This window comes from Stegodyphus dumicola, chromosome 1, assembly GCF_044657685.1.
Source record: "Stegodyphus dumicola isolate Sdum_Otavi_A_Nest chromosome 1, ASM4465768v1".
NCBI classification, from domain to species: Eukaryota; Metazoa; Arthropoda; class Arachnida; order Araneae; family Eresidae; genus Stegodyphus; species Stegodyphus dumicola.
The window spans coordinates 161,820,071-161,845,545 of NC_140768.1; the positions used below are offsets into that span (position 1 = coordinate 161,820,071).

At 32.6% G+C, this 25,475-nt stretch overlaps 1 protein-coding gene across 1 annotated transcript in view; it reads left to right on the plus strand.

Annotated features, from left to right (window-relative positions):
* Positions 1–25,475, plus strand: part of Jarid2 (Jumonji, AT rich interactive domain 2) — a 92,332-nt gene that overhangs the window by 10,931 nt on the left and 55,926 nt on the right. The window contains exons 4-6 of the mRNA XM_085822776.1: positions 5,500–5,660; positions 11,084–11,370; positions 18,209–23,875. Coding sequence (XP_085678902.1) covers positions 5,500–5,660; positions 11,084–11,370; positions 18,209–23,875 — 6,115 coding nt within the window. The remainder of the gene's footprint in view (positions 1–5,499; positions 5,661–11,083; positions 11,371–18,208; positions 23,876–25,475) is intronic.

Below are 25,475 nucleotides of genomic sequence, written 5' to 3' on the forward strand. Positions count from 1 at the left end.
ATTTAGTAAGCAATTATAAGCCAAATAAAATAAAAACATCTGCCCTGAAGATAAGGATAATGCTGACAGATCAACTTCCAATTAATTGCGCGCACCCTGGCGTTAAAGATAAACAAATTTTAGATAAACAAAGAATATGCCTTTATTCGTTTTTTGCAGCAATTCCACTTTTTTGTTTAATGGACTCCGAAACATTCTTTCGCTTTGTAGATCTGTTACATATTAGTAAATATAAATCGGAAATTCTATTTGACATAATCGAAAGTTCAAGCTTACTTTTATAAAATTGCTCTAACAGTCTGCAATAAATAATAAGCCGGATCCAATTCGAAGATTAAGGAACAACGCAATCTGCAACATTAACTGAAATAGATAATTAGAGCTTAGCTTATACCGTCCGTTATACATGAAAAGCGCATTCGTAAATGTATTTTGTGCACGCGCACACGCAAATTCGCAGCAGTAAAGGTCAACGCGACGCATGTGCAGAAAGTTTGTAGCTTTGAGGTCCGGATTATAGATCATTCCGGATTATGGGTGTCCGAATTAACGACTTTTGACTGTACTTGTTTTACAATTTTGGTACTTTTCCATTTTGCCGGCGCAGACGATAAAATCACTAATAATGGTACAGCCGATGCCAAGCGGAATATCCTCGCTGGTAACCTTTTACTCCTCATTTTCAAAACAAGCTGCAGCCATTTCTTATCAGATTGATTGTTTCTTTCAATACTGGCACACAATTACATGGAATTTTTACCAGATAGTTCAATTTTATGCCCTAAGGCCATTCGCATGTTACAATTAAGTCAATTAGGATGCAATCACACCGCTCACCCGATGGCGCAAATATAGAAAAGGCAAAGTCAAGCGTTAAGTTCATCAATTCTAATGAGAATGCAGTAGCGAAGTAAAGCACTGCGGTTTTCCATAATTTCTGAGTAAGCTATTCGTACAATGTGAAATAATTCTTGTATTTAAACTTGCATTCTAAATTAAGATTTAACTTGAAATTAATGTAGATAATTACTGAGAGAAGTAGATTTTTGTAGTGTAGTGTACGTGAAATGAGATCACTTGGGGTCACGTGTTATGAACCGGCGAACCAGGATCTTGTACCGTGAAAGCATAGTAAATTCTTAAATTAATGTCTTTTTACAAATTTTTTGCCTTTAGTTATTGACTTTTTTACAAAATTTGAAACAACATTAAAATGTTTATACCTTCAAAAAAAATTCTTAGAACTAACATTTTTTACGTGTATATTGTATGTTGTCACCAATATAAAGTCTGCTTGGCGAGATTTGCATCGGCGAAATGGAAAAGGACCAAAATTCCTTGAAAAGTTCCAAGACTGCAGAAAACATCCTCTGTCACACTTATTACAACTGCAATTATATTGTGTGACACCTTGCCCCTTTTCGACGTCAGGAATAGGAACTCGCACAGTAGTTCCCAAAGAAGGAGTGGGAAATCTATTTTCTGAATTCATTAAAATTTTTTTAGCATTTTCAGTTTTGAAACAAAGGGTGCACAAAATATCTATTTCATCATCTTTACTACCATGGCCACAGAAGGTATGAATTTATTTAATGACACTTTTTGCATGCAAGTGCATCACTTGATTCCTTTAAACACACACAGAAGGTATCAAAAACAGAAATCTCTTCGGTAAGCATGTCTTCATCATGTTGTTTAATTCACTATCGACTATAATCTCATCCATGTTCTTTTAAACTGGCTCTTTTTCTTGCATAATCTGATTAGTTTCACCTTTTTCTATTGTTTGGATGCTTGCTATTACTTTTTCTAGCTTCTCCTGTATACGAATCTGAGAATTATATATTATAATTATATTCTTATTATTTATATACGAATCGGAGATGTATTTCATACTTTGCCGATTTCTCATTTGGCATTCTGTAGAATGCCTAGGAAATGTCTGAAATATAAATTGTTTCATGCAAAACCATCTAGTTTTAGGCATTCTATAGATTGCCGGATTTCAAACTTTGTCAGTAACCATATATATTAAATTGAATGTTAAATGTGGGACTGTAACTAGTACCATAAAAGAATTTTTTTCAGAAAGAAGAATGATAGCAAAATTATGCTTCATGAAAATGTAAACCAGAATTTGTCAAATATTTTGTTTTTCCCCCCACCCTCAGTGCAGCTGAGAAGCAAATATTATGATCTCTCAATTGATCAATTCATTACAAAGTATTTTGCATATCAATTCATCTATGAATTCATCTAAAAATAACGAATAATTAGTCTTGAGGGTGGAATTATACTTAATTGGGATATTTTACCTAAAAATAAGCTTGAGTATAAGTTAGCTCTACCATGTTTTACCATGTTCGATTAAACATAAACAAATAGTAACATATTTCGACTTAGTTTTTTTAATGATAAAATGTTTAAAACAGAATCTGATTTGTTGGTTGGTATTTTATTTTTTTTTTAACTAAAATAGATGATTCTACAAAGAAGGAAATGTTATCAAACTTAAAGATCAGACAGATGTAAGATGTAGAAATGTAAGTTAAGAGTTATAAAGTTTGTAGAATTGCTGTATATATAAATACAGTCAAAAGTCGTTAATCCGGACTCGTCAGGACTTCGGCGTTTCCAGATTATCGATTTTTCCGGATTATAGATCATCAGTTTAAATCTGGTAAGATGGCATGCAGAAATTACAAAATTAAAAATATTAAACCATAATTTATGAAATAAAGAACAATTATGATCTAAAAGGTATCAAAATTTACAAAAAGAAAGAGCCTAATATTTGTTTGTTTACTTTATTAAACATTTCTTTCAATGTAAGTTGTTTAAGTTGCTTCATTTCATGTGACAATACTTTGTCTTTAATTCTATTAAACAAACATAATTTCTTGTTTAGTTACAAAGTTCCGCTGTTCAAGTCCTATAATTGCTGTGCCGAGAATACCGACTAATTTGTCAATCGAAATGTTTTCGTTTTCAATAACCTCTCTGTCACTTTCTTCACTATCGGAAGCGAATTATAATGACGAGGAACTTGATTTAAATCATATCAAAGACGGAGTACATCGAGATGAAATACTACATTTAGTAAGGAAATATAAGCCAAATAAAATAAAAACATCTGCCCTGAAGATAAGGATAGTGCTGACAGATCAACTTCCAATTCATTGCGTGCCACGGCGTTTCTCCCCCCCCCTGCCACAGAGCAGCGTGAAATTGATAAACAGATTTCGGATTTCAAAACATACTCTCGCTTTGTAGATCCTTTACTATATGTAGATCCTTTAATATATATCGGAAATTCTATTTGACATAATCGAAAGTTCAAGCTTACTTTTATAAAATTGCTCTAACAGTCTGCAAAAAATAATAAGCCGGATCCAATTCGAAGATTAAGGAACAACGCAATCTGCAACATTAACTGAATTAGATAATTTTAGCTTAGCTTATACCGTCCGTTATACATTAAACGCGCATGCGTAAACACCTATGCGCATGCGTCAACGCGACGCCTGCGCAGAAAGTTTGTAGCTTTGAGGTCCGGATTATAGATCATTCCTGATTATGGGTGTCCAAATTAACGACTTTTGACTGTATCATAATATCAATTGGTGTTTATAATTTTTGTTTAATGAATTATGGCAAAGCATTTAAATATCTGCCTAAGAGAAGGAATGCCTTTGTAGAAAATTGGCTTCTGTCAGCATTACACATGGACTCCTATGAGAAAAACATGAAAATAGCCATGACCCATGTAGCCTTCGTGGAAAATTTGCTTGTGTTACATGAACAGTGAGTTTGCAGTATTTGCTGTACATATACAGAGAGTGTTTACACATTTTAATAACAATTTTAATTTTCTCCATGAATTGAAATATTAATTTTAAAATGCAAATCTGACTGGCATCCAATTGGAATAAGGTTTAATTATAGTCTGCAGCATTAAAAATATTCTGTTCTTTAAAATGTCACCAAAAGTAAACAATGGATCGAAGGCTGCATTTTTGCACTGTCTGAGAAGAAGTACTCTTATTCAATTATTCAAAAAAATGTAAAAAGCATGGTTTTAATATTTCTACATGTAAAATAAGTGACATAATTAATATGAAAGGAAAGAAATTTCAAAGTTTACATCTGGCTGGGGAGAAAGCAAAAAATGCATACCCAACAAAGGCACATTTAGTTCTCATTAAATATAAAGTCGCATCTCATGTTTTAAAGAAAAACCCAATGCCCCAAAGACTTATTGCAAAATCTTTGAATATCTCTGTAAGAACGTGAACAAAATTGTAAAATCTGATTTAAAGTTAATCAAGAAAAAAAATTATGTTCATCGCCTAATGCCGAAATAGTGCAAGACTGTGTGCAGATCGCAGTATAAAAATTATTTGGCAGGTGAAAAATAGAAATATATAGTTACAGTTAATGAGGCTTGGATATATTATCTGATTGCAAGAGAAAGACATTGATTTACTACCAAAAAAGAGAAGGAGAAGAACTTAATATGTCGATTCAGAGACAAAAAGTAAAGGTTTTATGGTTATTACTGGATTCTCTTATAACGGAAAACTTAAAATAAGGAAAATAGAAAAAAATGTCAAAATCAATTCTGATTGCATCGGAAATATGTTTTAACACCTATTTTTAAAGAAGAAATTTCATCTCTATCAAAGCAATCTCCACTGTGTTAAGTTCCATCAGGATAAGTTTCCAATCCATACCTCAAAATCCTGCTCTATTTTTTTGAAAAAATGAAACTGGAATTGAAGCTATTCCCTTTCAATGCATCCCACCCAAGTCCCCCTGATGTGTCTCCTATGGATTACTTTGCCTGTGGACTTTTAAAAGAAGCTCTTTATAAGCGGCATCTCAAAACATTGGATGGACTCTGGAAGATTGTGAAGGAGAAGTGGAATAAAATCAACCTTGATATTTTAAGAAAAGGACTTTTATCTTGGAAATCAAGATGTAAGATGATAGTTCAACAAAGGGGCTATCAGATTGAACATATTAGAAAATGAAATTCTAATGTTTGTTTATATAAAAATGTTTGCAAAATCTTTACAAAAATGTGTGAACACCCTCTGTATTTATGCAGAAATAATGCAATTGCTTTTACTGTGTGAGCAACAGACTGGAAAATAAATATCATCCTGTTTTATTGATGTAATATGGTGTCTAATTTCTTTAAAATTTCAAATATTTTATGAGTTAGTTTATTATCAAAACAGAACAGCAATCTTCAAATAATGTAGTGCAAAGCATACTGATTTAGCTCTTCGGTGCATGTTTTTGTACGTATTTGTTTGTAAATGTATATTTTTTACGTATTCGCAGATATATTATATATAGAAATATCTTTATTTATTTATTTAGATATTTGACATTATTGTAATTAAATTGTGAATACAAGGTTGTTATTATTTTTTTAATTTTGATTTATTGTTATGATTATATAGTCTGAGATTCTTCTTTTCTTTCTTTCAGAGCAAAAGTTCATGCTCAGCGTAAATTTGCTCAGGGTTCTACTCCAAATAGTCCTGTTCCAACCCCTTTAAAAGTCCCTTATGTAAATTCTTCAACAACAGAACTTCTGCCATACAGGAGACCTAAAACTGAAGACTTCTTAACATTTCTATGTTTAAGGGGTTAGAATTATATTGTCATATCCTAGTGTTTTTCATGTTATTGAGAAAATGTTATTATCTATAACATTTTCTCAATATTTTTTTAGTGTGTGTTGAGAAAAACTGGGATGAAAATGTGCTTTAGGGGAAAGTTACCGGTAAATTTGCACATGTCCGTGTCTTACATGGGCAGTCTTGTATCTTGCGTTATTTTATTTTTAATGACCGTCTGAGATTCGTTCTAGTAAAAATGGGTAGGCTAGATTATAAATAAAATTATTTACCATAGATGGCATCACTATGCAGCATTTTTCTTGCATAAACCACATGGTGCATTTTAATAGCTATAAGTTTATTAGGAATTCTTTGTTATAAAGCAGTTGTTTGGTGTGGAAAAGGTAGTATATCTATTTTTACTGCATTAATTATCATAAAAATAAACAGTTAACCATAAATTAATTTTTAATCATGTTTTTGTAACTTGCTTAGGAAAATTTATCAGATAGTGAGCAACTCTGACCAATCAAATTAGTACAACTCATATAATTATTAGTATAAATTAAAAAATAACTTGCACTATAACTATACATTCATTTTATGTTAAAAAAATTATCATTTTATACCAGTTTTTCCAGGAAAAAAAACTTGTGCTTTAAGGGGTTAACCGACGCCCTTGTTGTTACTTTAAGGAATATAACATATGTAGGTGTATACATATACGAACGAGCCTTAGCGGTAATGGTAGGTATGGTTAAAGCACATTTTCATTGAAATAATTTGAATTATTAACAAATATTATAATGAGAAATTGTTCTTTATCAATATGCAGTGTTCTCCATTAGTTGAAGTTGTAAGTTAAATATACTTTTTATATCCGTTAAAAGAATATTTAAAAGAGATAACCTATTTTAGTTTCAGATATCCTATTTTTAGTTAATTTAAATTAATGCTAAGTAAAATGTTAATTAAAAGTTTAACACATTGACTGCCAGTCTCTAGAGATGGGGTTGATAGTTATTGCCTTGACATCGAAGTAGATTGTACCCAGAAGCCAACATACTAATTATTGGAAATATGATTTAAAATTATTAATGAAATATGATTATTTTATATCTAAGTATTATTTAAGCATTTCCATATGGAATTTCTTAACTACGTGCCAGTGCGTGATTGGCACTGCACAACAATTTTTTTCCCAAATGCCACATTACGCGCTGGCGCGTGATTTGCAAAAAGTGAATCAAAATAAGTAAAATAAGTGACAGTATGCATTATTTTTATATAAATCTCTATTACAAACATATATATTACAAATGAATTTATTACATAATAATTATAATGGTATTATTAATAAACTTACATTTTAGAGTGTTATTTGTGTGTAATCTTAGAACAATCTAGGCAGTATCCGGGAGATCCTTTGCAAACTTTGCACACATATATGGTATCTTTTCGTTTTCCTTCCGAATAACAGCTTTTACACTGCTTTCGCAGTATTTTTCCACCTTTTTTCTCTTCCCGTGTTTTTAGTACATGCTCCAATTCAGATGGATGACACACAGAAGCACGATGACCAGATGGCTGTTTCAATAAGCATCTTATCACGGATAGACGATAGTCATAAAGTGACATATTTCTATTGGAATACTTGTTGTAGATAAAGTGGGAGTTGGACATCATTATTTGCAAAATATGCACAAAAATTTTCGTGGGCCACCTAATCGTTTTTCTTTCACAAGGATAATAAGCAAGCATCTGGTCTTGCTTATCAATACCTGCCATAAATTTATTATACTGAATTACAGGTAGTGGTTTTGTTTTAACTTCACCTCTTTTGTTTGTTTTTTCCACCATATCATTTTTATGTTCATTGGAAATATAAGTGACGTCTCTCTTATCCTTCCACTTAGCAATCATCACACCATTAGTATATTTTGCTACAGTTTGCCCTTTCTTCAGTTTTTTTTCTTTTACCTCTTTCGGAAATGTCTTTCTGTTGTTTCTAATTGTCCCAGTACAATGAGTTTTTCTATCAGAAAGACATTTTGCCAGTTCATAGCTGTTATAATAATTGTCCATAAATACGCTATGCCCTACATCCAACATTCCCTCAAGTAAATTCATTACGACTTTCTGTGCATGTCCTTTTCCACCAGAATCATCCAACATACCTGTATATACCATAAATTTGAGAACCATACCATCAGGGGTTGTGATCATGTACAGCTTGATACCATATTTGTGACGTTTATTTGGTATATACTGTCTAAATATAAGTCGTCCACGCCATAATACCATCGACTCATCTAAACTAATCTCTCGTCCTGGGTAATATATTTCAGATACTCGTGCGTTGAACAAATTTACCATACTTCTTATTTTATATAATCGATCCTTTGGAATTTCTGTATTCTGCTCTGGAATTTTTGCGAAGTGCAATGCCCTCAGTAATAATAAAAACCGATTCCTGCTCATGTTTTCAGAAAAAACATGTAAACCAAACAGTGAATCGGTTTTCCAATAATCTTGTATGCGGTTGATTCGTATAGTTCCCATATGTAAGATCAATCCCACAAATGTCAAAAGTTCCTCTTTTGTAGTGTCTTTCCAGGCATTGATTCGTGAATGTTTCTTTTTTTCACGGTGAAAAAGTACTTTATGAGCATAATCATTAGTTTCAGCAACTACTTCCTCCAAGATACCGTCGGTGAAAAAATGCTGAAAGTAATCCGTAGGATTGTTACCTGAAACAGTTTGGAGCAAACACTCGGATTTTATGAAAGAAAACTGCTTCATGGATGTTGAATCGTTTTCCCAAGTTAAATTTTCCATTATAGCAGAATTATCGCGCTGACATGTTGCACCTTGAACGATTTGTTCATCATCTTCATCTTCAGAATCCGAAATATCATGGGCATCATTGGGAGGAATGAATTCTTCGTCACTGTCACTGTCGTAGCAGTCGTAACTATAATCACTCGGGTACTCGTCCGATAGCTCAGCCAACAAATTTGCAATTTCATCATCCGTTAAATTCTTATTATTTTGAACTTTTCTTTTTTTGGGGCGCGAAGGCCCTGCACAATTATCATCTGTATAACTCATATCACAAGATTATTTTTTCAATCAAAAATTAAATATTAAATTCGAAACCACGATTATTTACAGATAGTTTCTAATCATAACTACATGCCAATACCAGCAGAAATACCATGAAAGCAATGCCAAATGAACTAGAGAATGAATAATCAGAAGTGGATTTTCCCGCGCCAGCGCCTGACTGGCTACTGAGATATCACCCCACATCACGCGCTGGCGTGTGATTGGCTTTTCGGCGATAGCGCCACGCCACGCGCAAGCGAGTGATAAGCAGTCAATGTGTTAAAGTGATTATCATATTCCTGTTTTATCATCATACTTGTATTACACAGATTGGTTAAAGTAGAACAAGGTGTGTTTTAAATAAGTTCCTTCAGCAGGAAAATATTCAAAAGCTAAATGGGTTTTTATTTAGGTTCTTTCCATATCTTTATTTCATTTTCTGTCCTGTATAAGATAATTCTTCAAAAGATACTGACATAAATCTGACAGATTTTATATATTCTCATTTGAAATATTGAAAGAAGCCTAAAATAAAAAATAATTAAAGCTTGAATTAAATATAGTTTAAAAAAATTAGGAAACCTTCCAATAGAAAAACTACCAATGGCATGTCTAAAAAATAATGATAACTTACATAAAATTTCATGAAGTAACAATTAATTTATAGCTGTAAATATATCCCACTCGTGCTTGGGAAAATTTGTAGCCATAGTTACTTCCCCTTAAGGAAAATGGAAGAAAGAAATACGATTATCACACCATAAAAGTTCTATTCATGATGCTCTCTTCTTAAGAGTATAATGAATTGTCAGCTTTCTTGGAAGAAGATTAAAATGGAAGTAATTCAAGATATGCAATTTATCTTATGTTAAATTTACATTAAAATTCCCTGTGGCCCTTCATGTGCATAATTCTGATTATGCATGACTTCTGTGATATTCTGTTAGAGAGTAGTAATTTTTACTTCCTTGTACAAAGTAAAAGAAGTATTGCGATCACAAAAAATTCCGAGTACCAAATTTTAATGAAAATGTCCATTTTTACTGCTATATGCAATTTAACAATGTTTTTGCCTGGCATCTATATGTAAGGACAGAATAAAGGACTCTTTTCCCCCAAATGAATTATAAAACTGATTTTAAATGGATTCAAAAGAAAGTTTTTTTCGTGGCATCTGTATGTAGGTATGTATCTTGCATAACTCATAACTGAGTTGCCCCAGACAGTTGAAATTTTGTATATAGGACTGCTATAATATGTAGTTTTGAATCTCCCTTTTGGGTTGCAATCAGCTGCACTGAAGGTATATAAATATAGATACCCGCTCTGTTACTCGGCTCAGTGAGCTGTTTGTTTTGTTGTTATATGTTTCAATATTGTGCATTTTTTTCTTTAAAAGTGATTGAATTATATTGTTCTTATGTTTCAGTTAAGGCTTTCATGCCTTTAGTTAATCTGCATGCAGTAGTTGTAGAATTAGCAACAATTTAAAAGTTGTTTAAGTGTGGCTAAGCCTAATTGTTTTCACCATAGCAGCCATATTTGTTTACATTTGCTTGGCCGCCGAATTGCTTGTTTTTGTGTAGAAACTCTAATTTTAATTGTTTTAACTGTATTTTGTGTTTTATATTTTTCTATATCTTTCAATTTATAATGAAAATGTTTTGAGTTTTTATGTAATTTTGCCTTGCCGGGAAGTGAGAACTGAATTAATTAAATGAGAAATATATCTCTAATGAAATTCAATGAAATAAGTTTAAATGAAATGCAGGGGGAAATGGTACATAATTTAATATTTTGTATAAGGAAGTCATAGTTTTTTTCCATTAATTTTAATGCATGTAGTGTGTGTTTCGAGATGGATCGCCCAGAGCTTCGTGCTTAGATTGTAATAACTAATATTGTTTAATCATTGTTCCTTACTTGTATAACATCTGTTTAAGTTTTGTGAAAAGTGTAAATTTCATTATTCCAATAAGAGTCTAAATTAAGGCATTTAGTTAAATTTGAATTGGGGGCACACCTCATAGATTAGCCATACAAAGTTTTCATGTAAACTTTGAATGAAACTTGAATACAGCTTTCGTTCATAATTGTTGGTGTGGATGAAAAATTTTCTTTTGAATGAAAATATGTGTTAATGAAATGTGGCAGATTTCCCCTCCTTTTCATTCGTTTCATTTCTCATCATTATTAGTAACTTGAAATTATTTTGTCTAAATAAAAATTTCTGTATCTTTAATAATATTGCAGTTACCTTCTAAGGTTTGTTGATTTTACTGCATTTACATTCTGAGTATGCTAATTCTGAAATAAAACTTAAATCATCAATTTTATTTTAGGTACTTCGATTTTACCTCCATCTCTAGATTTCTTAAATTCCTGCTCAAAAAGTGACAGTAGCTCAGATTGCCGAAGCCTGAGTCCTGAGCCAGAAATTAAAGAATGTCCAAATGTAAAAGAAATATCTGCTAAGAATTCTGATAGTCGTGAGAAGATTAATGCTAAGCATGAAATTGTAGAGAATGGGGTACGCAGACATGCCTGTAAAGCTTCATCCAAGCGTCACCCAGGTGCTTCCCAGGTTATTAAGAAAACAAATTCAACAGTTCTTAAATCACAGAAAGAGGTAAAAAAATTTTTTTTCATTAAATTAAAATTATTTTGATTTTAAAATTCGTAACGATTCCATACGGTAAACAGAAAAGTTCTAAAACTCCATTTCTTTAAGTAGAAACTGGTTGTAACTTTTTTTTTTTTAGATATCTTTTTCAATGTTTTTTATGAAAAAAAGAAAAAACTGAAAGTTTGTCTTACTATTTTCATTGCATTAAGGTTAGACCAAAAAGGTATGTGTTGTTGCAAAATACAACATTATTACCGTTTGACTTACATAATGGTGCTTTCCTCAGTTTTGAAAATGAAGAATTTTTCACATTATAAGCAACCATTTGAATGACAGAATCTCCCATTTAGTCTCTATCTTAAATATGTGTCACAATTCATATGCATGCCATGTTTTTTTCAAAAAAAAAATTCATATAAAAAATATTATTTATATATTAATATATATATTTTTAGTCAATTCCTACTTAGGTCAACAAACAAAAATTTTAAAAATACAAAACTTTCGTACATAGGACTGCTATACAGGTAGTCGTGCACCTCCCTTTTTGGTTGTATTTTTTGTATGTATTAACACCAAAAGTAAATATATATATAATATCACCACTCTGTTACTCGGCTTCGTGACCTCAGTTTTTTTATTCTGATAAGTTGGTAAATTGTGCATTTTTTGGCTTTAAAAGTGATTCAGTGTTCTTCTTACATTTCGCTTAAGGTTTTTATGCCTTTAGTTAATATGCATGCAATAGTTTTAGAATAATTAACAATTTAAAAGTTGTTAGTTAAAAGTGCGACTAAGCCTAATAGAGCAGCCATATTTGTTTACATTTGAAACTTAGCAGAATAGTGAATTTAGTTAGTTTCTGTACCTTCAGTATTTTTTTGCCAAGCAGGACCAAAAGTAAACTTTCAGCTTTGTGCACGGAAAAATCTGCCTTCTTGCTCGCTGGTCAGTAATTTTTTTTTTTCGTTTTTTAGAATTTTTAATTCTGAAAATTGTTTTTCTAATTGTTTTAACTGTATTTGGTGTTTTACGTTTTTCTATATTTTTCAATTTTTATTAAAGATATTTTGAGACATTATGGCCCCCTCCCTTGCCATGAAGTGAGAACTGAATTATTTGAATGAGAAATATAGCCAATGAAATTCAAAAAATAAGCTTAAATGAAAGGTAGTAAAAATGTGTGTAATTTAATATTCCATACGAAATGTGTGTGTCCACATCAGATTTTTTCTACCATAAAATGCTTTGTCTTTAGTGTGGTGAGAGCTGGTTGAATTGCAGACCAGCAGATCATTTTAATTGCATTCGAAGTACAGAACAAAGTCTGAAATCTGGGCTTGTCGGGGCTTCAATTCCGGATTTGGGATTTTTCCAGATATTAGATCATCAATTTAAATCTAGTAAGATAACATGTAGGAATTATAAAATAAAAAATATGAAATTGTGATTTATGAAATAATGAAGTATTTATAATCTAAAGGATATCAAAATTAAAAAAAAAAAAAAAATAATAAAGCCTAATGCTTATTTGTTTATTTTATTAAACATTTCTTTCAATGTAAGTTGTTTAAGTTGCTTCATTTTTTTTTTTTTTTTTTTTTTTTTTTTTTGCTAATACTTTCTCTTTAATTCTGTAGGCAGACATATTCTCTTGTTCAGTTACTTTGTTGGAGTCATCTTCATTTATTATCCCTTCTCCACATTTCTTTACAAAATCCGTTAATTGGAAAATTTCACCTTTGTTTTGCAATATCCAAAATCCTTTAAAATTAGCGGCTATCATTACCAAATTTAGCTATCCTTTACTATACGTATTTAGCTATGCATCTTCAGCTGGGCGACTAATGACAAGTTATTCCGTTAACTTTTATGTTGCTTCTATCACGCACTAAGACAGTTAAGCCTGAATTGTATTAGTTTAGTTATTTATTATACTTATGTCTATTACTTGCACATGCTTAAGGCTTATCAGAGTTCTGAATAAATAAATTCCCATATATACTTATTGAGGGCCAGCGTTAGATATCTTACCACCTGATGCAGTCTCTGTAGGTCCTAAATTCTGCGACTCGGTGCGGTCGTAGGAGCCCTGGCGCTGGTTCTGGGTTAATGTGAATAACAAATCAGTTGTTAATTCAAATAGACTGTAAGGATCCTAAGTTTTACTTTTATTTTAAAACTGTGCTATCACTTCTTATTTTCTACTTCCAGCCAGAATTAAATGCTTTAACTTGTTTATGCAAATTGTCTTGCAAACGCCCAAGTACTTAAGTTGTGGGTTTTTGCCAAGCGGGAGAGAGAGAAGGAGTTTTAGGAAGCAAGCCGCTTGCCACTGCAGTTTTACGAGTTTTCACTCGGTTGCTGTTTGCCTTTAAGGCCAGAGGTTTACCCCTCTTGATATTTGCAAACTTATTGTAGTTTCAGCAGCTCGACGTACTACATACATACTATTTTTAAATAAAGGCCAGTCTTAGTGCTAGGCATTTGTATACTAATTCAAAGTTAGCTTTTAGTTAGAGTTTTAGTTAGTAGTTTTATATTCTTACGTTCAGACCACAAGTGGTTGGTCTCTGTATTTCGAAGTTCGGAAGTGCCTGTAAAGTATTGAAAATAAAGGGTTTCGTATACCCTTCCTGCTTGTGTCGTCTGTTATACACAAATCTTGAACATAGCTTGAGTAAGCTCCCTGTTCTTATTCAGGGCATTCCATGTTTCCAAAGCAAATCAAGAGAAACACAAGTCCTGACAAGCCTTAAATACGAGGGCTATCCAGAAAGTAGATTACGTTTTGGAATAAAAAAATAAACAAAGTATAGGAAACAAATTTTATTATATACAGATGAAAGCCACACTCAAATACTACTTTTCTACATAGTCACCATACAAATTAAGGCATTTATCGTATCGATGTACGAGCTTGGAAATTCCTTCGTCGAAAAATTCGGCCGCCTGCGCCTTCAACCACTTCGTTACCTCTTCTTGCCTTCCATCTTACACAAAACTTGTGGTAACCAAGCTTTTCGCTGATGATTTCGTGCAACAAACTTCGCGAAATTTGTGGAAAACTCAAAGAAAGTTCCATTATTGTGAAATTTCGATTTTCACGGACTTTAGCATCGACTTTTTCGAGAAGTTCGGCGGTCACTATGCTGGGTCTCCCACTTCGATCTTCGTCGTGAACATTGGTTCGGCCATTTTGAAATCTTATGACCCACTGACGCACTCCACCTTCAGTGATAATGTTGTCCCCATACACTTCACGAAGCTGCCGATAGATTTCTATCGGTTTACAGTTTTTTGCAGTCAGAAACCTTATTACTGAGGGCACCTCGCAGCTCGCGGGATTTTCAATTAACGCAGACATTTCAAACCGTCACAGTATCTGAACGGAGCACAGCACGAACCTCTCACTAGCACGGCTAGATGCAGACTGAGCTGCGCAACGCTCTGACCCCAAGATGGCCGCGCTAGCCCCGCCCCTAGCGGACACAGACGGAAACGTAATCTACTTCCTGGATGGCTCTCGTAGAATCTTCAGGTCTATGAGTATTATTAACAAAATCTATTTTTAGCATATGGAAAGAAATTTTTGGTAATTTTTTTTTTTTCCCTCGTCAACATTTTAAAGCGCATTTAACTTAAATTTGTAATCATCGACAAGTGTAATGTCAACATAAAAGGTTACCATGATGAAAAGAAAGTATAATAAATAATAATTCGCCACGTTGGCGTCAGATCAACGATGTAATTATGTGGAGTGTTTCGGTTTGAGATGTGTGGCAAGCAGGTACGCAGCAACGGAGCCAAATTACTGATCATACAAATTTATCCTAAAATGGTTGTTTCTTCAATAACAAGGTATTTTATTTAGTGTCAAAGTGAAATTAAGAATTGGGACTCTCCAGATGTTTTATTATGCGAGTAGGGGAGAATCAAATGCACATGCGTAAAGCTTATGAGAAAAACATTGTTGGTGGTTTTGACATCCGGATAATGGACGTCCAGATTTTGGACTTTGCGCTGTAGTAGCATTCAGCCTACTTCTTTATTGTTTATGTGTACTATGCCTGAAATGTGTAATGTCATTATCATGTGTGTAGATGCATTGAGCCTGCACTCTGACTGGTCATTTGGAAATAAGTCTGACCGACAGTATTAACTAGGTCTTAATTTTGGGGAAACAGAATAGGTGATTTGAGTAGAAATTATTAATGTGGGTGTCTGAGATTTTCCTAAATTTGTTCCTCATTTATGTAATTTAAGAAAATTTCTATTTCTTAATAATATGATAACTTTTCAATTAACTAATGACTTATATATAGAAGCAATTTTTTTGTTATTATTATTAGTTTAGTTTCATTTAACAGCTTCAAATTCTGCTTATCTTTGTTCTGTGAAAAAAATTATTTCTAAACTTTCATAATGACCAATGTTCCATGAACATAAATATGTTTTTTCCCTTAGGTTAGAAATAATCCTAAAGAACATAATCTTTATTTCTTAATTTTCAAAATGTAGATAATTAGGATAGGTTTATAATGTGTTCTGTATCTGAGATATAAAAATTCTTTTTTTCCTGTGTATAAATATGAGTACAAAATCTATACTATCAGTACTATTAAAATCTGTGCGCATCTGTCTGTCTGTTGGTTGGTTGGTGCCAAAACTTCATGGCAAGCCATTTTGACCATTCTCATCTTCGTACAAGATATTAATTTAAACCCTGAAAATGCTAACTTTCGCCCTCATTTTTCTGAGTGGCAGCCAGCAGCCTCACACACTGGAGATAAAAATCTGCTTTGGTTTGAAAAGTGTTGCCGCTGTTCACTTTCAAATTGTAGAGTTTGTTAATAAAATTTTGTAAGTTTTACAAAGTATGAAATACCAATAGCAGTGTCGAACAATTAATACATTATTTCGGATTCCAAAAGTTTGTGTGAAGTCATTTCGATCATTTTCATCTTCGTAGGGCTTTAATCAGTCGAGATATTAATTAACCCCCTTAACTGCCGTGGTGACCTTGACAAAGTATGTGAAGAAAGATACTATTTGAGAGAAGTATGGGGAGAAATTGAAGAGAGGAATGTGTCTAAAGTGGTGAAAGTAATGACTGCGCAGTATTGGCTGGTGTTTGAGTCTTTTTTTTTTAATTATTATTATTATTATATTATTATTATTATTAACCTGTGCCCTCCATTTTCATTTACTTTTTGTAGTAGGTTCCAGGAATAAAGAAAAATATAACGGATGTTTCAAACCCATTTATCTTTTTGGAATTATTTTGTGATGAACTGCTTGTGCTTCATATTGTTACTGAAACTAACCGTTTTGTAGACGAGTTTATGAACCAACACCTTGCTAAGGAAAAATCGAGAACAAAATCTTGGCATTCAACCAGTTCAGAAGAAATATTTGTTTTTTTAGGCATACTGATTTCACAAGGTATAACACTGAAACCTGATATTACACTTTACTGGTCTAAAAATAAATTGATCGAAACTTCATTTTAGGTATCTTTTTTTATTATAAAAATATATTTTTTTTATTCTTACATCTTTTTATTATACTTTTACTGTAAACATTAAATTTTGTGCATTCATTTTTTTATTTTATTCTTTATTTTGTGAAAGTAAACAGTTTTTAGAAAGTAAAACTTACACTTATTTTTCCCCTAATGCATCGCATAACTACGCGCGTCTGTGGGAAAAACTGTGGCACCGAGAAATGAATCTTGTACATTTTCCGCTGCAGTTAAGGGGTTAAAAACTGTGAAAATGCTAATTTTTGCACTCATTTTTCTGATTTCCGCAACAGTTAAGGGGTTTAAAAACTGTGAAAATGCTAATTTTTCCACTCATTTTTCTGATTGGCAACAGTCTCGTGCATTGGAGATAAAAATGCTTTATTTTGAAAAGTCTTGACACTGCTCACTTTCAAATCATAGAGTTTGTTATTAAAAAAATGCATAAGTTTTACGAAATATGAAATAAAAATAGCATTAGCAATCATTAAACATATTATTATTTTGAAATTGAAGAAAGCATGCAATTTGCATATGTCATCATATGTCGAAACTGTTTTGTTAATTTCAGCATTTTAAGTAAATAGCTGCTTTTGGCAACTTTTTTGTCTCATGTTAATATAATTGGCACAATATAGTATTGGCATGTTAATTCTTTTATTAATAGTGAGAAAATGATGTTATGTTACATGAAATTTAAATCATAATGTCATACATATTAACCTTAAGTGTCAAAAGCTTTTTTTCCCTAGTTGGGCAGTTGAAAAATTATTTTCGAATTGGTTGTTGCTTGGAAGGAATAAACTGATTTCTTTCATATTGAAATGTTTTCATACATTTGCTTTTCAGGGCTTCATAGAAATTGGCTGCAGCTTGCTGAGCTGGCAGGCTTGCTCGCTAGTATATTATATTTTCTGTATGAATTGGTATGATTTTAGGTGCCTTTGTTATGATCCTGAGAAAGCTAAAAATGTTTTTACTCATAATTTTTCTGTTCTTTTTTTTTCATGGCATTTCAGTTTATGAAAGTTTTCATAGGAATATTTTATTTTAATATAGTAAAGAAAACTGTGCTATTTTAAAAGACAGGTAGCCCAAATCTATACATAAATGTTTCAATAAGATATAATAAGTCATTTCAGCAGCTTACATTCTTATTGATAAGTACATTGAATCATTCAAATGTGATTTTTGTGTATGTATCAGATAATGTTTTATTGCTTTTTTTACTTCAATTATTATTTTTCCTTTTCCGATTGTGTCTCTGGAATCCTTATTTTAATTTTCTATTCATAGTTCATTATGCTTTTCCTTTAGGTATCAATTGTACGCAAAAGAAAGTCAAGAGATCAGAGTGATCAAGATTTTATTCCAACAAATGTTTCATCTCGTTTAAAATCCTCATGTAATGGAAGAACAAGGTCATCAACATTTCATGCCCTTAGAGAAAAATACAAGAAACAGAGAATTGCTGCTGATAAGAAAAAATTATTACCTGTTAAAAATACAAATGCTGCTACCTCTTTGATATCTCATACAAGAGGGCATGCTACTAGATCACAAAGCATTAAATCTCTGTCAAAGAGAAATTCACCGGAGGTTGTTGAAACTAAGACTCGGCTGAAACCGGGACATGTAATTTTAACTAAAAATAAACAGACTCGCATCGAAAGAAAGCTTGCCATGGAAAAGCGTAAATCTTTACGATCGGCTCATCCTACTAGAGATTTCAGCCAGAAAAGAATTTCCGTTTTAAGTAAAAAGACTCCGTGGCTTCGGCGAGCCAAACTTGTCCCTCCTATTGTAGACGTTGATTCTGATAGTGAACCAGAAATCATCAGTGCAGCTCCAACAAAAAAGATTACTCCTGCTGTCACCCCAAGTGGGCCAGAAAATGTATCAAATAAAAATTCTGTATCTGAGCGACTACGTAGCAGGCGTTTTGCTTCTAAAGTGCATTCTCATTTATCTTCGCAGCAAGTTTTGCTCCGGAAGCACATGCAAAATCGTTTAAAAGCAAAGAAAAATATTCTGAAAAATAAAAATATAAAATCGAGAACTATTATTAAGCGAGCAACTAAGCAAAATATGTACAAAAAAGTTAGAAAAAGTCTTGTTATGAAAACAATGTCCTTAAGAAAAGACCTTCAAAATAAACGTGTTACGCGTAGTGCCAAACATCAGATAGAAGAGCTGTTTTGGTCCAATCCTGAAAAACGGTCAAAAGTACTAAGCACTAAAAGAATTCCAGTTTCTAAACCTGACAAAAAACGTGTACTGCCAAAAGATTTCCCTCCTCCTAAAAGACAGAAAGTAGTACATACGGTTAAAGATTTGAAACCATCAAAGTGTCAGTCCAAGGAACCTCTGAAAAGGAAACCTATAGCTGTAGATGGAACAAGAGCATCGAAACAAAATACATCTGTGAGTGATGTTCTTAAAGTAAAAGAATCTGTAAAAATTACCCGAAGCTCAAAAGTTTTAGCTCCAGTTGATGATAAACCAAGCACTTCATCTAGTGTTTGTAATGGATCTTTGCTTCCAAAATCTAAAACAGAAAGTATGTCAAATATTAAAAGCCCAGGAGCAAATGCAACTAATACACTTTTACATACTAAAGCCAAAACAGAAAGTATGTCAAATATTAAAAGCACAGGAGCAAGTGTAACTAATACATTTTTACATCCAAAATCCAAAACAGAAAGTACATCAAATATTAAAAGCATGGGGGCAGCTAATATACTTTTACATACTAAATCCAAACCAGAAAATATATCAAATATTAAAAGCCCAGTGGTAAATGTAACTAACACACTTTCACATACTAAAGCCAAAACAGAAAGTATGTCAAATATTAAAAGCACGGGAGCAAGTGTAACTAATACACTTTTACATCCGAAATCCAAAACAGAAAGTACATCAAATATTAAAAGCACAGGGGCAGCTAATATACTTTTACATACTAAATCCAAACCAGAAAATATATCAAATATTAAAAGCCCAGTGGTAAATGCAACTAATACACTTTTACATACTAAATCCAAACCAGAAAATACCTCAAATATTAAAAGTGCAGGGGCAAATGCAACTAATACACTTTTACATACTAAGTCCAAAACAGAAAGTATGTCAAATATTAAAAGCACAGGGGCAAATGCAACTAATACACTTTTACATACTAAATCCAAACAAGAAAATATGTCAAATATTAAAAGCATAGGGGCAAATGCAACTAATACACTTTTGAATACTAAATCCAAAACAGAAAGTATATCAAATATTAAAAGCACAGGTTCAAATGTAGCTAATTTAGTTTCACATACTAAATCCAAAACAGAAAGCATACCTCATACTAAAACTTCTGAAATTACATCTAATGCTTTACCATATATTAAAACTATATCAGGAAATGTGTCTAATGTTAAAAACCTAGCAACAGCTTCATCTGAAATAATTTTACATTCTAAAACTAAAAGTGAAAATATATCTAATGATAAAAATTGGGAAACAAAAGCATCTAATCTATCTTCACCTTCTAAAGCTAAAATAGAAAATGCATCTGTTAAAAACATACCACCTGCTACATTTGATATTTCTTTGCATTCTAAAACAAAAACTGCAAATATATCAAACGATAAAAATGCAAAAATTGCACATTCTAGTGTATCTTCACATCCAAACTCTAAATTGGAAAATATATCCAATGTTAAAAGTTTAGTTACTGTACCTAATACATTTGCACATCCTAAAGCTATAGTAGAGAATGGAGCAAATCTTAAAACTTCATCTAATATCAAAAACTCATGTGCTAGGTTGAGCAAGGAAAATAGTGCAAGTACTTCAAAGGAATCGAGAACTATTAATATCCCTACTTCTGAGCAGTCCAGTTCTTTTGATGTTAATGTTAAACATATTACTGATATTCATAAGCCAAGTACCTCTAGTGCTGGTTTGCAAAGCTTACCTAACACATTTGATTCAGAAATTAGCAAACTGAATTTATTGCCTTCAGTTGTCTCTGAGGTTAAAACACTAAACAGAGTGTGTAATAATACTGAGACTAATAAAAATGATTTTAGGAATAAAGATACTGATGCATTGATAGAAGTGAAAGAAACTAATGTTCAAAATAATTTAAACTTCTCAGAAACTGAAAAAAGTGCTAACAAAGATATTTCAAAGTTGATTGTTTTAAATGTTGAATGTGATGAATCAAATTTAATTGAGAAATATGAACCTTGTTGTAGTAAATTTATTAGAGAAGGACATAAAGAAAAATCACCCGAAGACAGAACTTCGAAAATTGAAACGTTTAAAGAGCAGAATGTAAAAGATAATGTTCAGTCTTGTAAAAAGAGTGCTGAAAAGAAGTACTTGAAGAAACATGATAAAGATCATGCATTATCTCCAAGAAAATATATTGAAAAAGCCCAAAAACTTCATAGAAAAGAAAGTGAAAAGAGTGGAAAATCTCATAAAAAGGATTATAATAAAGAGAAAGATTCCTCAGCAGTGAGTAAAGATGTGAGAAAAAGTACTGATAAATTGCATCAGAAAAAAGAATTAAATAAAAGTAAACACGAAAATAGTTTTACCTCTGAGGAGTCTGATAGTGACATAGATATAAAATCATTAAGCAGGTCTATTAATAAGAAAGAATATAAAGAAAAACTTGTCAGCATTCTTGATGATAGTAGATCCAACAAAAAAGGTCTAGATAAAGTTCCCAAGAAAGAATTAAATAAAGATAAAAGTGAAAGTACAAGATGTCAAAATGAAAATGATTTTGTAAAAATAAACAAAAATACAAACAAGTTGAACCAGAAAAAAGATAAAATTGAAAAGAATAGAAATCATTATGAAAATACTGTAATTACTGGAAAGAATTCTGTCATATTAGATCAAGAAAATGAAAGGGGAGAAAATCTTAAAGAACAGTTGAATAATAAAGTTACTTCCAAAATGCCTAATGAAATAATACTGTCGGACTCTGATGATGATTCCGATTATGATATAACTTTAGACCATTTTATAAAATTGAAATCTGAAAGTAAATTACAGCACAAATCTGAATCTTTTAATACTAATGAAAATTTTACTTTAAGCAAAGAATTAAATACTGAAGTGAATGCAGTCAGTAAGGCAAATAAAGATATTACAATAGAGAAAAAAGAAACAAATAAGGAACTTCACAAATTTAAAAAGGACAGTGATTCTTCTAAACATAAGAAAGATAGCTCTAAAAATAAGACTCACGACAAGGAATCAAAAGCTTTCCGAAAGGAAGACAAACTGAATAAAAAAGAGGCTGGAAAGTCTTTAGCAAAACTGTTGAAGAAGGAACGAGAGAGAGAGAAAATTTTGTTTAGTAAAAAAGAGGATAAGGAAAAATCTAAGCATAAAAGAGATGGTTCTAGTAGCTCTAAGTCATCTAAAAGAGATTTTGAAAAAGATGGCCTAAAGCTAAGCAAGAAAGAAATAAAAGATGGCTGCTCATCTGAAAAGCCAATTGACATAAATCCTGAATTTTTAGAAATAAAGAAGGATAAAAGTAGCAAAAAAGAATCTGGTAAATTGTCAAGATCAAATAGTTATGATGAAACAAAATCGCCTAAGAAGAAGAAAAAACATAATCAGTTTAGAGATATAGAAAAGATTAAGAGAATATTTAGTAAATCTACCATTCTTGATGAACTTAGGGGATTCAAAGAATTTAAGCGGCGAATGTCAGGTGATAAATCTGAGTATAAGAAATCAAAAAAGCGAAGAAAATTGGCCATATTAAAGGGGAAAAAAATGTCTAAAAAACTCTCTGAAAAACTTCTCAGAAAATATTCTAAAAAGAAAGGACTTAAATCTAAAAAGAACAAACTTAAAAAGAAGGAACTTCGTAAAGAACTAAAGTTTACGGATTTAGGAGGTAAATTACATTCCAAAAGTAAAAAACAAAAGCACAAAGCTAAAACGGAACATCATAGAAAAGATAGCCAGGAAAAACTGAGAATTACTGAAAATGCTGTAATATCAAATGGCAAAATCACCAGTTCTATACCTGAAAATTCGCAGTTTATCGCAAAATTAAAACCAGAATCGCACGTTGCAGCAGAACAAGTGCTTATTGCGTCTGAACCGTTGAGTAGCAGTATTCAGATGTGTACCAACGAGACTAGTACAGCACCTTCATTTATTATTGAAAATGTAGCTGAAGTTGTTCCTGCAATAGAAGCTATATCAGCTGATGTTTCACAGCCTATTCCTGCTGATCTTGTTTTCAGTGCTCCAGATGAGTTGCAAACTATTGTGACTGGTGAGTTTAGTGGTGTATTTGATGAAGCTTTTCCTTCTGGTACGATACTCTTAGCTACCAGAGACAGCATCTCTCAAGTGCCTGTACATTTTATTCAGGATTTGTCTGTCCCCAAAACTATGGCCGATGCTGCCACAAATACTGGAGATGACGACATCGATGAAAGTATTAATATCATTCCCGAGTACCTCAGAAGCGAAGAGATGTCCGTGGGGACGCAGACAATAACTCCTGCTGGCTCTCCGTCGCCGACAGTTGAAGTGCGTACTTTGGTGCCTTCTCAAGTAGTTGAATCGCCTTTAGCAACGAAAAAGAAAGATGAGTTTGTAAAGCCTTCCACATCCGCTAGTTCTTATACCAAAGTTCCTGAGAAAATACCTGTTCCTACTGTTTCGACTCCTGGTAAAAGTAAATCTACAAATGCTGTAAATAGTTCATTAGAGTCTTCCTCTCCCAAGGTCAAGAAAAGGACCTTCGTAAAAAAAGCTAAAATTCCCCTGCATTTTTCGTTGTCAAATAGTGAACCTTTTCCATTAGAAACTGCAAGAATGGTGGCAGCACCTGTGTATTATCCCACCATGGAGGAGTTCCGAGATCCTTTGGAGTACATTTGTAAGATACACCCTGAAGCTGGAAAATATGGTATTTGTAAAATAGTCCCACCTTCATCTTTCAAGGTAATCTTTTTTAATATTACCTTTCACTTTATACAAAATGTTTTGATATTTGATCTCCTGTAATATTTTTTGAACTAGTAATTATTAAAATTGATTCATTATTTGGCATTAAGTTTAATGAAAAAGATAGCATTAGCTTTTAAAGTGCCCTGAACTGGCTCTTTTGTTGAAATTTATGTCAGATGTTGAGTCATCATTGTTCTTGATGCAGGAGGTCTTATACCAAGAAATGCTCATTTTTAAACAGGGTTGCCTCTCTACCTGGGAAACTGGGAAAAGTTGGGGAATTCGAAAATTTACCAAAAAAAGTCAGGGAATTTAAATATTTTATTCAAAATCTAGAAAAGTCAGGGAATTTCATATTGTGATCCCAAAAAAAGAAAGAGTTTTTCGTGCTCGGAAGCGATCACTTTCATGGCGAATCGTGTATCGTGTGAGTGTCATTCAGACAGCTGGAGTATAGCCGAGTTTTGCAGCACCAATCAAATTATCTTTTAGAAGGGAAAAGCAAGTTTCCAGCATCTTTGGTTTCCAGTAACCTTAAGAATCCAAAAGAATCACCTGCACGTGTACAGTCCATGTTGAACGAAAGTACCCCCCCCCCCCCAATTCTTGTGTAAGCTGCAAAATGTCTGCAGAAAAAATATTTTTATATCCTGATTGGGCAGATTCTAATCTCAATTTTCAGTGGAGAAAACAACTCCTATCATAAAAGTGATGCTTTTAGGTTTATATATTCATATGTAATTGGCAAATTTTTGTGTTTTCAAGTGGTACCATAGTTAATTTACCCTCAGCGTATCCAACATGCGCTACATGGATAGCCTGGAATTTTCTTGAAACACACCTGGAAAAGTCAGGGAATTTCATTCTCCCGTTTGAGTGGCAACCCTTTTTAAATTAAGACATCTGTACTTTTTATAAAATGTTGTGTATGACGAGAAAAGGAAAGTATGTACAAGCATGGAAAAGTTACGCGTATCATTATTATTTCTTCTGTATTTATATACGAGGGTAAGGTGAAAAGTTCTCAGCTTGACAATGAAAGATTGTGACTTTCAGTTTTAAAATGATTTTATTTTTCTATATAATCTTCCTTGACTTCACTTGGTCCAGCATTTCTCCAACATCAGTGTTCCTTCCTGGTAGTGAGAGTCTGGAACATTGTGAAAATATTCATCTACAACCCTCTCAACTTCTTTATTGGATGTGAAGTGCTTCCCAGAAACAAATTTCTTCAAGTTTGAGAACAGATGGGAATCTTCGGGTGCCAAGTCAGGAGAACGGGGAGAATGGCTTAACAAATCGTACCCCAAATCCCGCAGTTTTCCAATTGCCAACACACCCTTGTGCACAGATGTGTTGTCCTGGTGAAAAATGATTATTTCCTTCTTCAAGTCCGGCATCTTTTTGCAAATTTTGGCATCCAGTTTTTCCATCCTAGTCAGGAAGGTTGGAGTAATATTCACCTGTAATTGTTCTGCCTTTTGCAGGGTAATCAATTTACAGGATCTCTTTTGCATCCCAAAACACACTGGCTGTGACCTTTTCAGCAGATGTGATCAATTTTGCTTTGGTGCTGAACCAGCGGCTTCCACCC